General features: G+C 40.8%; 1 protein-coding gene across 1 annotated transcript in view; it reads right to left on the reverse strand.

Moving 5' to 3' along the window:
- The window catches only part of CHRNA7 (cholinergic receptor nicotinic alpha 7 subunit), a 97,598-nt gene that overhangs the window by 19,401 nt on the left and 62,872 nt on the right, over window positions 1-15,325 (reverse strand). Inside the window, exon 4 of the mRNA XM_014599894.3 lies at window positions 11,647-11,756. Coding sequence (XP_014455380.1) covers window positions 11,647-11,756 — 110 coding nt within the window. The remainder of the gene's footprint in view (window positions 1-11,646; window positions 11,757-15,325) is intronic.

Below are 15,325 nucleotides of genomic sequence, written 5' to 3' on the forward strand. Positions count from 1 at the left end.
GCCATTTACTTACACTTCCAATTGTAAAATTTCACAATAACTACATGCATCAAAAACCATCGCTTTAAAAATAACTGCTGCATACCTGTCACATGCCAGGATTCTAAAAACTGCAGCTATTAAAGTGCTGTTTATAAATAAATCAGGTGGTAAGTTAAACTTCCAGTTTTATGAATCAGTGGTACCTCCACAGGTATCAAAAGAGAAAAAAAACCCTGTACCTGTAGTAGGAAGTGTATTCCAAGTTTTCCAAAAACGGGTATCTCCTCTAATTCTGTGTGCTCAATTTTGGGAACCCAATAATAGATCTTCAAAAGTATTTGGGCATTTACCTATCGATTAAATGGGAATTGCTGATATTATACACAGATGTACAGTAGTATGTTCAATCGAAGTGCTGTGGCTTATTGTTTTATACATCACTAAAACTTCTTTGGAAAATTTAAATTTATCTGGCATGCACTGGTGGGAGTTTGGAAAAGAATGAGTACATTGTGAGATTCTCACGGTTAAGTTTGTCTTTTATTAAATAAATGTAGCCAAGGAAAGATGCTCAAGAGAAAACAATTTTTTCAATTAATCTAAAAATAGATTAAGCAAAATTAATGTTGTGAAAAAACCTGTTCAGGTCACATGATGTTGTGTACACAGAGTGGAGCATCTCAAAGACTTTCTAGGCTGATGTGTGGGAAACTCAAGCACTAATTGTAATGCATAAGTCAAAAGTAACAGCTAATTTTATCTGGCAGTTACATTAGGAATTGTGAACTCTGTAGCAGAGTTCATCCCAAGTCATTTAACATTAAATGCACCATTGAGAGAAGCACTCAAGCATACTGTAAGCAGAGCAGTAATGTGAGCCCTAGAGAAAACTGCTCAGGTGGCTGACAGAAACCCTGTCACTTGGTGCTGCTGTAACAATATTATGATTCAAAAACACCTGTGACAGTGACATTAATCATCAAAGTGATCAAGTGGATGGGGGGGCAGCGTAACTGCAGCTGACACATTGGATGCAACTACTCTATGGGGCTTACTGAAACAAAAGAAGCTCCTGAAAGGGATAAGAGAAAATGTGCTTGTTATACACAGCAGGGTGTTTAATCAGCAGACATATGGCAGGGAAGGGAAACAGAAAAATCTCAGTAGAAGCTGTCAGCAAAACAAAAGCTTTGTGTCATCTCCACGGACACAGAATTAGAGACGAGTGTCCTATCTAGCACATAAGGACCACAGAAACAGATGTACAAAGCAGATGCATTGTCTTTCCCTTAGCTCGGAAACTCCACCAACAGCTACTGCAGAAAAGGACCAGAAGATAAAGAGGTACCAGTCTTCAGTGTTTTAATAGTGCTGCTATGGTGGGAAGGGTGGATGCCTAGTTAGCACTTCCAAAGGCACTGCATAAGAATACAAGATTGGAAGAGGGCTAAAAAGGTCCACAAGAATATAGTGTTGCCAACTCTTACGATTTTTGGTGCTGTTCTTAAAGTCTGCTCTTCAGGAATGTGAAAAACTTACCTCTTTCTTTTATCTATATCTATATATCTTTATCTATATAGAGATATCTGTATCTCTATATAGATATATATATATATCTAGAGAAAGCAAGAGAGAGAAAGATAAAGGAAAGAGTTAAGTTTTTCACATTCCCAAAGTGCAGACTTTAAGAACAAGGCCAAAAATCATAAGAGTTGGCAACACTGAGAATATCATATCTGGTCTCTCTCACACTACAGGCACAAAGCACTCTATTAAACAAGTTTTACCTTATACCACAGATAAAGAGAAGGGGAAACAAAGGATATGAATATCACTAGGTTAATACATGCTCAGATGATTCTAGAAGAGATGTATACCTGGCACTACGGAAGGGGTGAAAGTCCTCCAAAAGACCTTGTCAATCTGACTTGGTAAAACCTCCATCCTGACTCCAAATCTGGCAAATCAGTTTGACACAAGTACATGAGAGAGAGCTAGCAGCTAGGTACCTCAGAAATGGCATTAGGAGACTGTCTGAAGAAGGGCACTAGCTATGGCCTTTGTATCCTGGGCAGTAGCCAGGCTGTTCTGCAATACCCACTGAAGTCAAAGCCAGATAGTGTTGCAGAAAACAGGTACTGTATCTTGTTATACTGCACCCAGGTATTTTTCCTCCAAAATCACCAAACTGTGTTCACCAAGACCCTATACTCCTTCTATCCCTCTAGAGCAGTGATGCTCAACCAGGGTGCCACAGCACCATGGGGTGCCATGAGATCCTTTTAAGAGTGCTGTGGAGTTCTGAGCAATGTAACTTGAGGCGCAAACACCTACACATGATTCACAAGATAAACCCAGCAATTTCAAAAAAGAATCCATTGTGTCAAAACCATTCTGTCTTTGAGTTCTTTGCAACAGAAGAATTGCTCTATTATTTTCCCACAGTCAAGAAATAAGCGAAAGCTAAGAGCTGGCATTTTTCCAAGGGGTGCCTCAAGTCGACATGATTGAGAACAAATGCTCTAGAGCCACTGTTTGGCACCATAAACAATTTAACCAGATCTCATCTGTAAGAAGTAGTGAACATAACAAAAGAGACAATAGCTTATATTCTGCTCTTTACTATATTGCTGAAGTTCTGCCAATTTGAGATTGCAGAGATGCTAAAAGCACAGAATACCATTTAAGGGTTTAGCACTCCATGTAGAGAAACAGTGGTCTGTGGCCTGGTTCTTAATTACACCAGTGTAAATACAATGAAACTCTAGTGAATTTATCAATTTCTTCCAGGGTTTTGTTGGTGTTTTTTTGGTTTGTTTGCTTTTTTAACAATGGTATGTCCACGATCAAAATCTAGTCTTACTAGCTAGGGACAGAAGTTACACATAAACTGGTTTAAGTGATCAGAAACTGGTTTAAACCTGTAACAGAACAGAAGTTCAGTGCACATAAACCAGTTTCAAAATGGCTGAAACTGGCTTAAGATAAACCTGGTTGAATCAGACTTAACTGATTTGAGTCAAAACAGTTATGAAACTTTTGTTCCAGACCCCTTCCTGGTTCCAGTTAAATCACAGTCCCCTGGCATCCCAGCATGCTTTCTAGCCCTGGGCTGGGCTGTGCTGTCTATTCCAGCAGAGATGGGTTAGGGGGAGTAGGGGGAGACAGGGACTGCCCCACCCCCAGGCAAATCCCAGCTGGGGTCTGAGGCCAGGGAAAGGTGTTAAACTTCCCTTCCCCCAACTATGGAGCTGCCCTGCCCTGCCAAAAAACTTACTGCAGGCTGTAACTGTGGACTACTAATCCCAGAGGCACCTGGAAACAGGAATAGGAAGTGATGAGCAACCCTGCAGCATCCTGCTGCTGTAATTCTGGACTTCCAAATCCTAGAGACCCCAGGGGCAGCAGGAAGAAGCAGCAAACACACAGCCCATGCTGGCTATGTGCCAGCGAACCATGCTCTAGTGCCCTTCTTCCCCACATCCCCCTGACTTCTGGCCTGAGCTACTGCAGGCACGTGGCTGCATTTCCTGAATCAGAAGTGAACGTGTGTCCAGTTGTTTCTCAGTTTAATTTCTGCAGTTTAGAGTAACTTGCAAAGACTGAACCCATAGATGATGCAAGGGAGATTAACCCCCACCAGCCGGGGAGTGGGGAGCGCCAGCAGCACTTCTGGTTTTGGGACTGGCACCTCCAGGGTTGGCAATCGACTACTGGGGGACCTCCCCCACAGTTGGCAATTGGCCACTGGAGGACCCCCTCCCCTCTAGTCAGCATTCAGCCGCTAGTGCCCCCCCAGAGTCAGGAGGCACCAGTCACCCATGACTGAATTGATTTGGCCTCAGGCAGAAATAGGGTTCACAGCAGCACCTTTAATCTTGCAGGTTCTCCCACATGCCTCCCCCTCCCCCCATCTCTTCCCCTCTCCCCCCATGCCACTGATTGGTGAGGGGCTGCACTTGCAGCTCATTTCTGATTGGCAGGTAAGCAAAAACTGTAGTTTTAAACTTGGCACCATTTTGTCTCCCTTCCACCAATGGGCAACATACAGGAGACATCTAAAGTTGTTGGAGAAGTACCATCAACACTGCCTGCAGAAGTTCCTCCATATCCAGTGGGAAGATGGGATGCACCACTGTTAGTGTCCTCCTGCAAGCAAATACCACAATTATTGAGGCAATGATCATCCAACATCAACTTCATTTGGGTGGCCATGTATCCGGATGTCCGACTCCAGACTCCCAAAGCAAGTTTTATTCTCCCAGCTCAGCCAAGGCGTATGCTCAAGAGGAGAACAGAGAAAGCGCTTCAGGGATGTCCTCAAGGCCAACTTAAAAAAATGCAATACTGATGCAATTCATAGGAGACCATCACCCAGGACCCCCCCAAATGAAGCAAGTGTCTGTTGCAGGGATCTCAGTACTCTGAAACCCCACGACAACAACAGGAGATGGAAAAGCAGGAGAAGCAGGAACAGCGTGTTGCAGACCCAATCACTCCAGTGCCAACCACCCCACACGGAAACACATGTCCAAACTACAGTAGAGATTGTTGATCTTGGATAAGCCTCATCAGCCACCTTTGGACACAGAAGAGTGTGAGGCATCCCCCCTGACCTTGGTGTCCTGGACAGTCACCCATGTTGACCACCCCCAAAGGTCAGCTCTGATTTGTATTGCATATACTTCCAGGTTGCTGCATCCCAAAATGAATACGCAAAATGGCACCACAGCTCACCACCTTACATAAGTCAGTTCAACACCTCTCTGACCTTTGGCCTCAAGGGTTATAGGGTATCCTTCACTGCCAACATAACTGCATACTCTACTGTCTGACACTGAATTGTTTATCTGAAGACAATACAGGAAAAAACCTCAGCAGTGTTGAGATATTCTTATTTTAACTATATTATTGGGCTGTGTGGTACTTTAGGTGATGATTACAAGATATATACATGTGGTATATTAGGTGATAAAAATCTGTCTCAAACAGTGGGGCCTAAGGACAGGAAATCAATCTCTGAGAGTAAGTAACAATAAGAACTGAGAATAGGCTATCAAAATAATTCGCCACAAGCCAGAAATCCATAAGAAGTCCTCCCTTCCTCAGATAAAGCCACCTGAAATTGAGCATGACTTTCAATCTGACAACAAAGATTCTGAATACTACTTGCTACAGCAAAAGCACTCAGCAGTTTGCTTTCTCGAAGTGAGGAAATCTGAGAGTAGGATGTCTCCTCAAATCCCACAGGCATGCTATAAGAGAAAGCCTACACTGAGAGCCTTTGCTCATAAGTCTAAATTAAAGTCAGCAATCTTTTATTGTTCAAAAACCACACAAAATGAAAAGGACTATACCCAGTCTCTAGCCACATGGGGAACTCTCATTGATGCCAGTAGTGACAGGCAGATTGAGGGCAACATTAGATCTTGTGCCACTAAAATACTGAGGAATCTTTATAAATGCAAAGTAGGCTCTAGATGAAATAGATTAACATTGCTGCTGTGGATATTGCTTGTGCTGAAACAGAGTCCCTAATATTGACAATGAACAGATAGAGACAAGACAATTTCAAGATTTCATCAAGGCAAGGTTGCCTGGCTGTCATACAGTATATAGAGAGACCAGTTTTTCTGTTACACTTGAGGCTGGCAGCTAAGAAACTCACAGGATATGTCTTTCTGAGCACTGTGTTCTTTTGCATACAATGATAGAAGAGTTGAAAACAATATGGGTAAAAGTAGTAGAAAAGAAATTATCACCTTCTATTCACCCCTATATTTTTCCACTGCAGAAGTTGGCGATGAGGACCACTAGCAGATGGAAAGGCCATGCCAACTTTGTGGGCAATAACACACACTTTAATTTATGAGGATGTGGATGTCAGTAATTAATTTGAAAATCTGCTAGGGACACCACCCAGTGCTGGCTTTCAGCTTTATTTGGTTCCTTCTTGTTCCACTTCCAAGTTATTTCCTCTTTGCTGACACATGCTAATCTAATGAAGACACCTTATGAGCCCACTGATGTGCTGGAAAAGCCAGACCAGCCAGAGTCCCCAGAAAGCATCCTTCTAGGGAGTTCCCAGAGAGAAAACACCACCACCAGTGAAGAGCCACAGCAAAATAATACTGTTTGACAAGCTGATATAAAGCAGTAGGGTTAAGGCCTTGTCTTTAGTCTGGCCCTCCCAATCACCTGCAAACAGCCAGGAATCCAGCTCATTGCTCTAATGGAATAATGCCTGTGCTACCCAGCTCCATGGATCAGTTCTTCTTACCAAGTGCATCAAAGGAGGGACATTATTTGAGCACCTGTATGGGGCTGGCCACTATCCATAGCATATATTTGTTTCAGCTGTTAACTCTTTCAAAATCAATGAGCCCTGAAACTCAGGAACTCTCAAACTCCTGAGCCTTGGCTCAGGAAGACATCTCCAATTTTCTTGAACACTTAAGGAAGTGCTTAAAGTCAAGCCCATTCCTACTGAAAACAGCACGTGTGTTTTAAGCATATGTGTTTGTGCTTTTCTCACTCAGATCTGTTATCATTTTCCAATTTTTGTGTTAAAGACAACCAATAGGAGCCTTTTTCTCTGATGTAATATGAAAAAAGTCTGTACTAAAATAAGCACATGAATCACATCCTTCATTCAGGGCATCCATTAAATATTGCTAAATATATTCACAATATGAGCAAAGGCAGCCACAGAGATTGAAACAGAAGCAATGTTCATACAAATGAGAAAAGCTCAGATGCCATATACATCCAGGCAGTGCTGGGTAACCTGTATCAGTTACTAATCATAAAAATGCAGGCCTACTAGATAAATTGCATATATGGGTGTGCATTTCCACATTTCTTGTAGAATTAACATCAGCACATGTGAGTGAATAGATACAGTGAACACACAATAGTGACCTGCCACCAAAACAGAGGGAAAGAGCGCTTCAGGGAAGGTTTTACTTGATAGATTTTTTATTATTTTGACCTATGGGAAACAAATAGTGACAATATATTCATAGATTCATAGACATTAGGGCTGGAAGGGACCTTGGAAGATCATCGAGTCCAGCCCTCATTTTCTCTCTCTTTTTTTTTTTTTAAACTTATTTGGGAATGGGCTGGAGGCTGGTGCCTCTCTTCCCCTCCCTGGCACTCTGGGAGGGGAGCTTTTATTTACACTGGTAGCTTTACACTGGTAGCTTTTATTTACACTCAGCAGATTTTTTAACTCCAATTAAAATATTCCTCTTAAAACATTAAATTAAAAATATTCATAGTCCACAGATGCCAACTTTTAAACAACTGAAGATTACAGTTCATTCTTTATGGTAAATATTATTTAATAAAGACTTAGGGCAGAATTATATGGCACTAAGACACAGAAATGTCCCTTATGCAGACTATATGGTTCTTAGTCACCCAGCTACATTCTGCTTTGTCTCACGTAGAGGCTTGAATTGTGATTATCCACCTAAAAGGATTTTTATACACCTACAGTTTTATCCTAGGCAACCAAGTCTGTCCTTACCATTCATGCTGTTAAGTAATTCAGTCCTGTCCTTCAGGCATCTAAGTCCATTTATACTCTATTGTGATTCAGCTTTGTCATAACCACACAGAAATGTTTCACCCCGCTAACTGTGGACCACCAAAATATACAGTTGGCAAGTGTTTAAGACTAAACAAGGATGGTGACAATACTCACCTCTTGCTAAGTAGCAGAGTGTTTTAAGTTACCTGCCTAAAAACAAGAAAGACCCAGGTTCTAGGGGCGTTTATACACATGCTCAAGGAGTCGGGGGGGGGGGGGGGCTTTAATTAGAGAGGCTTCAAGAGCCGCACTAATTAAACTGCCCGAAGCATCTTGTGTATCAGCATCCCCATGCTTAAAAATGGTGGTGGGGACAATTTAACTAAAGTTCATCAACCAAGCTTTAGTTAAAGTCCCCCCATCACCATTTTTAAGCATGGGGGCACTAATACGTGAGACACTGGAGTCTGCTGAAGCACGGTAATCACCATGCTCCAGCAGACTCAATTAATCGAGTCTGCTCCAACACACAGTAATTACAGCATGACGGAGCAGCCTCGCTGCTCGTGTATACATGCCCTAGGCTCTCACTTCCCCCTGATGGGAAACCCTTAACTTCCCACAGCACAGCATCCCAAACACCAGGCAGGATGAAGAAATCTTGAAGCTAAAAGGCATTGGACAGCCACCAGGGACAGCATCTTAGTGTAGCTCAGAGGTGGATGCTACCAAGTATGTTTTTAGAAGGGCTGGAGTGCAGTTGGGGCTGTGGTGGTACAGGAAATATGCAAGAAGCAACTGTCTACTTGAGCAAGATCTTGAACAAACTTTCATACAAAACTTTCTTACAAAAGTGAATTCTTCAGGTAACCTGAAAAGGGCAACTTTGTGCCCAAAAGTATAAACAGAATTCAGCCATTAGTTTATTCATTCTCCAACAGTGAGGCAAAATCATCCAGGAAATAATTGTTTAACGCAGAATACAGTATTGATTGGTACTTTGTCCTGGTGACTATTTTGCGATGTAGTGCTAAAGTTCTATAGTACTCAAAGAAAGTAGATACATCAGTAGCACCCAGATTCTTTGTAGGGTTAGGTACCTAAAAAAGTCTCTGCAGAGATGGGGGTTTGCAAACCAGCTGCAGGTATGAGAGCCTCAACAAGTAAATGCAGAGAAGCACCACCTGACTACTATAGCTCTTATGTCAAAGGGAGATGCTTCTGTGATCAACTGCACCAAACCACTGATGAGCTCCAGCTGCTCAGAGAAGTTGTGCCCTTTGAAGTAAATGTCACAGCAAATAGCTGAGCAGTTCCTTCTCATTTTGACAACCTTTTACAAATTAAGCACGTTATGAACAAGCCATGCATGAAGAATCTGGGTTCTACTGTATTCAGAGATGAACTGCTCATTTATCCATAGCTATGCTTTTACAGACTGCTGTGGTACAGAACTAGCCAGTAACACATCCTATTGATGTTATATATAAAATTGAGATTTTGCTAAACAGTTTGTTATTCTAAGTAGTATCAAACTGAATTTCTGGGGCTGTGTTTTCAAGTATGGGTATGCATAAGTGATCTCATTTTGACAATATCACTGGTTTGAAGTATATTATGTATAACCTAGTTAAAATCTCTCTCAAGAAGCTGTCCATATTAGTGAAGAGAAACAAATTATTTTGACAACACTAAATTGAAGCGTAATTTTAAAAAGTTGGGTCGGATATTGCTAGACCAAATTCTGCCCTGTGCAATTCTATGAATTTGATAGAGGCTGAACACGTCTTAATATGTTTATTAATATGCAATATTAACAAGAATTCGCATTTCTTATTTGTTCTCTTAGATATACACCAGAAATCCATATAGTTAAGATGAACATAAACAGAAGAATATCTCAGACTGATCCCTTGTGATGGAAGAAAATCTTCCTCAAATGGCATGCCTGAATGGACTATTTGTTCTAATTCTCAAACCTGAAAAAAAATCAACTGAATATTATTATTTATAACCATACATAGCCAAAGGCCAAATACACTCACCAGGAAGACAAATGCTGAAAGGATTCTTTGGGTTTTGTTATACTGTGATGATGCCTGCTCAGCAAATTACATTTTAGTCATAAATCCAGGTTTAATCTCCTATTCTATGAAGTATTTTTTTAATAATCAAAGTAAAAGCATCAGATGTTTGCCAAAGGACTATGCACCTGATCCTACATTAACAAAATACTTTAGATTAAGTAACTTACTCTATACTCAGTCTTTAAATAAAAATTCTAATGAAACTTCTACACGATGAATGAGAGTATGATACCATTTTTTACCATGTGAAGCGTGTTTCTCATGTTTTGGATAGCTGTTGGATTTGTAGTCAATTTGCAAATAAAAGATATTCTTGGCATTAAATCTTAAATGTAATAACATGCAAATCTGACTTGGACTTACCACCGTAACTCCATAAGGTAATGTAGCCTTTTAGTTAAAAGTTGCCTAAGGTTTATGGTGAATCCATCCAACAACAATCTGTAAATAGCTCAGCAGAAAGGTCTAGTTTTTCAGAAAGTGTCATAATTTTAGGGTACAATGTTCTCTCAAACAAGTTAACAAAACTTCCACTTGAACTAACTTTGCTGTAGCACCTCAGTTGTTTTTCACCCCCCATATACTCAGCACAGAATACAGTTTTCAAACATGAAAACCAGCATGTTATAAAGTTTGGTTAACACTTGTACGTAGAAACTTTACCCCTTCCCTTTATTTTTGTTGAGAGCATTACTGTATTTACCCAAATACAAAATGACTTCAAATTTAAGGCAACCCCCCAATAATTGGATTCTATATATGGGAAATTATAAGTTTGTTGTGTACAGATCTAATTAGCGGAAGGTCATCTTAAATTCAGCCTCTGCCCTTCCTCCCCACGGCTGTGGCAGGAAATGGAGTGTCAAGGAGTGAGGGGCCAGACACCTGCCCGCTATTATCCTGCCCCTTGCTCCCTCTCATGCTTGTACCTCTACCCCCCGCTTCCTGCCCCATCCATGCCTGTGCCTGCACCCCCACTCCCTGCAGCCTGCCCCACCCCACTCCCTGCTACAGCTCTGCTCTTCCAAGGCAGTCAGCAGCAGCATGGCCCCAGCCCTTCCCAAACCTCCCCAGCCACGGAGAAGCAGCAGCAACTCCCAAATAAGCCTACTTACAGGTCAAGGCTGGAAGGACCAGAGCCAGAGCAGAAGGTAAAAGGGGCCAGGAGGAAGAGTGGGAGAGGGGGCAGGTACAAGCACAGGGCAGAAAGGGGAGTGCAGGCTGCAGGTTCCCCAAACCACATGCCCCTTCCCCCACCAAATGAGCCATCTTGGCCCCAGGTAGGCAGCAACTCAGTTCCAGCTTCAGCCCTGAGCCTGAGGTCAAAATCAGAGGTGAGCTGCCACATGCCCTGAATGGTATTCTAATCCAACATGAGGATTTTTTCCCCCCGTGCTGATGGTGGGGGAGAAAGGGAGAGGGGGGGGATTGGAGAATCATCTTGGTTTCAAGTAAATATGGTAATTTACTAACCATTTACTAACTAATTAAATGGGTCCCATCCTGGGAACTGACAAAGAGGCAAATAAAGGATCCATCAGTGCCAGCCTGAATCCCTGAAGTGCACCGTCAGCAATGTATTCCACTACCTACTTACTTGCTAAAGAGACACCTGGTTATTTACAGAAGACAAGGGTGGTTCCTTAGACTGGATTCTAGCAATTCTTGTAGGTTGTAGGACCAGAGAGAGAGTCACTAGACAGAAGAAACAGAAACTGGCCTCCTGGCAACCTGGCCCTAATGGAACCCAAGGTGTAAATGAGTAAGCACAGCCAGAGGACCTCAACCCAACAGCAAAGAGTAATGGGAAGGGAATATGACCAATAAAAGGGAATGGATTCACGGGGGGAGTTAGCAAAGGTATTTACTTCCTGTTAATGTAACTCAAATAAGAGAGTGGGGGAGTCTTAAACTTGCTGTATGGGCTTCTCAGTTGTAAATACCAGACTGGTCCTTGCAGTTCACTGAATAACAGCTCTCAGTGCTTAAGACATCCTGATGAAATAATGGTATTTTCTTTTAAAATATATATATGCCTACCTGTTATACAGAAGAATATCTGGTTTCCAAATCAGACCATCAGGAAAACGAACATTCTTCACTCCAGGGTACTCGGATACATTCCATTGTAAATAGTAATCTGTCCAATACTGGCACAAAAAATATGTTAGTATCACTTTTCTCCATCACTGCCTTGTCATAGCTCTCTAGGGGACTGTATATTCCCAAACAACAAAGGTTTTTCTTGTTCTTTAAAGAGACAAACTGAGGTTCAAATTAAAATGTTTTAAAAGGGTGAATTTAGCCACCTTGAAAAACAGCACTGCAAAGCATAAAAATCCCATTTTCAGTTCACACTGTGATTGCGTGCATTGTTCATGCTGTCTCAAGCACAAAATTAGGATTGAACAGATTATTTTATCTATACATTAACTCCAATTACATTTCTCTTTAGAAACATAACACAAATGGCCCCCTTTGTGGAAAATGATTAGAATGTGGTAAGCGATTAGAGTCATATTAGAAAGAGCAGCCAGAAGTCCCTACTAATAAGGAACACTGGGGATAGTCCAGCCTCTTAAGGGAACAAAGCAAATCCACTACAGGAGGGAATGAATGCCTGTAATGAAAATATTTCAATTCTTGTTTTTCCCCCGTCAAAACAGAATTTTAATCACTGTCATTCTTAAAGCAATATGCCCTATTCAGAGAGACTGAACTCCTATATCCCACATACCACTACAAGTGGCAGTGGTTAAAACCCAGCTTGTAGTTCAGTATTAGTTAAACCTGTATTGCTAACAGATCACTTTTACCTTCATGTTTAACATCAGGGAATCCCATCTCCCAGCATCAACCATACCACCCGTGGGCTACAATCAATGTTACTGACCTTATTAGGAATGGACTTAAGTTTTAATAAGATAAAAACTGCCTAGAAGATTGGACAAACCCTTCTTCAAGTTTGAAAAAATTCAATTCATTAATCTTATTTTAAAAACTATGGAAACTTTGAATTTCCTGGTTTTGTGTTTCCTGGAAGGTTTCTCTCTGTATGTCTGGCTCAAATAAAACCAAAATAAACCTGGCATGCATCTCTCAAAATTTTCTAGAACAAAACTTTCAGAGAAATTCTGTAAAGTTCTAAACATGGTCCTCAAGACCTGCTACTGTTATTCATAAACAGTCCAACCTATATGCTATACAATATTATGTATAATACTGAATAGCTAGCTTATAACTTGGGGGGAGGGTGGGGAGAAGAGGAGGAGAAAAGAAAAGAAACAGTGGTCATTGTGGAGCTATCACTGGTTGTTCTGTCATGTACAGGCTCCTGTTACATCATGCTGATTAACCAAAGCACAAATGCTGCGCAAGCAGCAAACCTGCATATGACTCTTGGCTCTGAGGGTAGGTGTAAAATGGTATTTAGGGTTGACCTTGAGGTCATCTTCAACCAGTCTGGGCCATGAACACTGCCCTTCTCCCATGTACATCATATCTACATTGGCTGCCTATACGCGTGCTCATTTGTGTTCTAATTAGATTCATCTATTAATCAAGTCTGCTCTGTGTTCTAACTAGAACACTCCACCATCCTGTGCACTAAGCCCCTGCGCATTTTCAAATGGCCACAGGGGCGCTTTACCTAAACCTCGCCAAATGAGGTTTAGGTAAAAGCATCCCACGACCATTTTTAAACACGCGGGGGCCTAATAAACATGACAGTGAGTTGTTCTAATTAGAGTGGCTGTCTAGGAACTGCTCTATTAAAAAAGTCCCCTCCCCACACCCTGAGCACGTGTGTAGACAGCCATTGTATTTTTTTCTTCTGACACATGGCACAAATGCATCTTGGGCTCTCTGGTACTACAAAAAAGAGTAGCCCTCGTAGGAATCTGCGTCTGTACTTTTTGTTTCTCCAATAAAATATGAAGATAATTAGATGTATAACGCTTGTTTATTTCATGTTTGCATTATCATTGTTAAAGGAAGGAACTTGAAAAATGAAACATAAGAACAATTTTTTTAAACCTCTCTTCCCATAGATTTGGTGGGTAGCATCTTTACTGAATTTCACTTTTCTTGTTTTGCTTTCTGTGAACATGGGGACAGCAGCTTGCAGATCAATATTCTCCTTGGTTTGGGTCTCATTCAAAATTAAAACAAAATCCAACAAACAAAAATGAGCCATCATAGAATAAAAATGGTTTTATAAGCTTACAGATTGAAAAACTGCATTTTCTGCTTGTGACAGATACGGGCAATAAAATCCTGAGTGGCTGATACACATTTCAAAACAAGCGCAATGCTTAATTTTGCACAGATACTCCGATACAACTTTCGGGTATGTTCCAGACTTCAACTATTGCCAGTAGATTGTTCATTACAAAAAATAAATTTATGGTCAGAGGGTCCTTCTTCACCGGGATGTGGATCTTCTAATATTTTTGCTTAAAAATATGCACTGCTGTTGTGATTCTTTGCTAGATATTGTAGATGTTTGGAGATGCATGCAAAAGACCGAGCAGCTTACAGTGCTCCTTAATTTGTAAAAATCTTTCTTCTGGTGACTGCGAGGCAATATTCAAAACAGAACAAGGGAATAAGACTCTGTTATTCTTTTTCGGATTAGGTAACTATTCACTTCTGGTCTCATAACCAGTCTCTTTTTTGCTTTCTACTGTTGTTTTCCTTGTGGAAACTAGCTATGATATCCAGCTTATCAGCCAGTTCCTTAGCCTTACCCAGGACAATTGTGAATCCCATATAAGAGCGGCAGTTCAAAAAGAAATTCTTTGAGACTTGTAGTTGATGCACAGTCTGTTTGATATCCAGGTGAATGTCTTGAAGCATTTTATTTGCAACATTAATTTCTTGAAGTATACCATGCCACATGAAAATACTCAACAAGAATTTATAGCTTCAGATATTTTCAGCCAGCAATTTGAATTTTGGTTCCTGTGGGTCCCTGTAGATTTCACTGGCAATGGAAACTAAAGCACCATAGATTTCTAAACCTTGGTAACAAAATATACAGATCATGTCAATTAAGCTTTCCCATCTTATTTCACATAAGGATTCTAAAGACACATGTCTGTACCATGCCTCAGTGCTGCAACAAGGTCACAAGAATAATGTAAACACTTTGAAATACTTAAAAGGTATCACAATTTCAACATAACAACTTACAGTGCCCCAAAGTGCACACTCACAGGACATGTTGCACAAGTAAAAAATAAAATAGATTAATAATAATAATAATAATAATAATAATAATAGCTGTCATTGAGTTCCAAAAATCTCTTCTGAATTCTCTTACATTTGCCTCTTACATTTACTCCACTGATTTAGCCTCAGCCATTCAGATCACTAAGTGAGCTGCCCATTCTTTTAACTGTTAAAGAGATTTTGTCATTCCAATGCCTAAACACTGTCACGTTCCAAACCCAAAGAAATGTTCTTGAATTGTTACACTGCCTTCTCTTATTTCTTCTGCTGCCTCTGCACAAACAAATTAACAATCATCATCTACTCTTGCTTATTAATGTCTGTGCAAATATGTGTGTGCATCAAGGATAACAATAATACTTGGCAGCTCTCACAGCAGAAATAATTTCCTTTTTTGATCATGTTCCCAACAACTTGAAATAATTTTACTTTGAATATTTTTGCTCAGATAATGCTCATTCCAGCAAGGTAATTTTCTGGAGATTTT

Source organism: Alligator mississippiensis, chromosome 11 (genome assembly GCF_030867095.1).
Source record: "Alligator mississippiensis isolate rAllMis1 chromosome 11, rAllMis1, whole genome shotgun sequence".
Taxonomy (NCBI): Eukaryota; Metazoa; Chordata; order Crocodylia; family Alligatoridae; genus Alligator; species Alligator mississippiensis.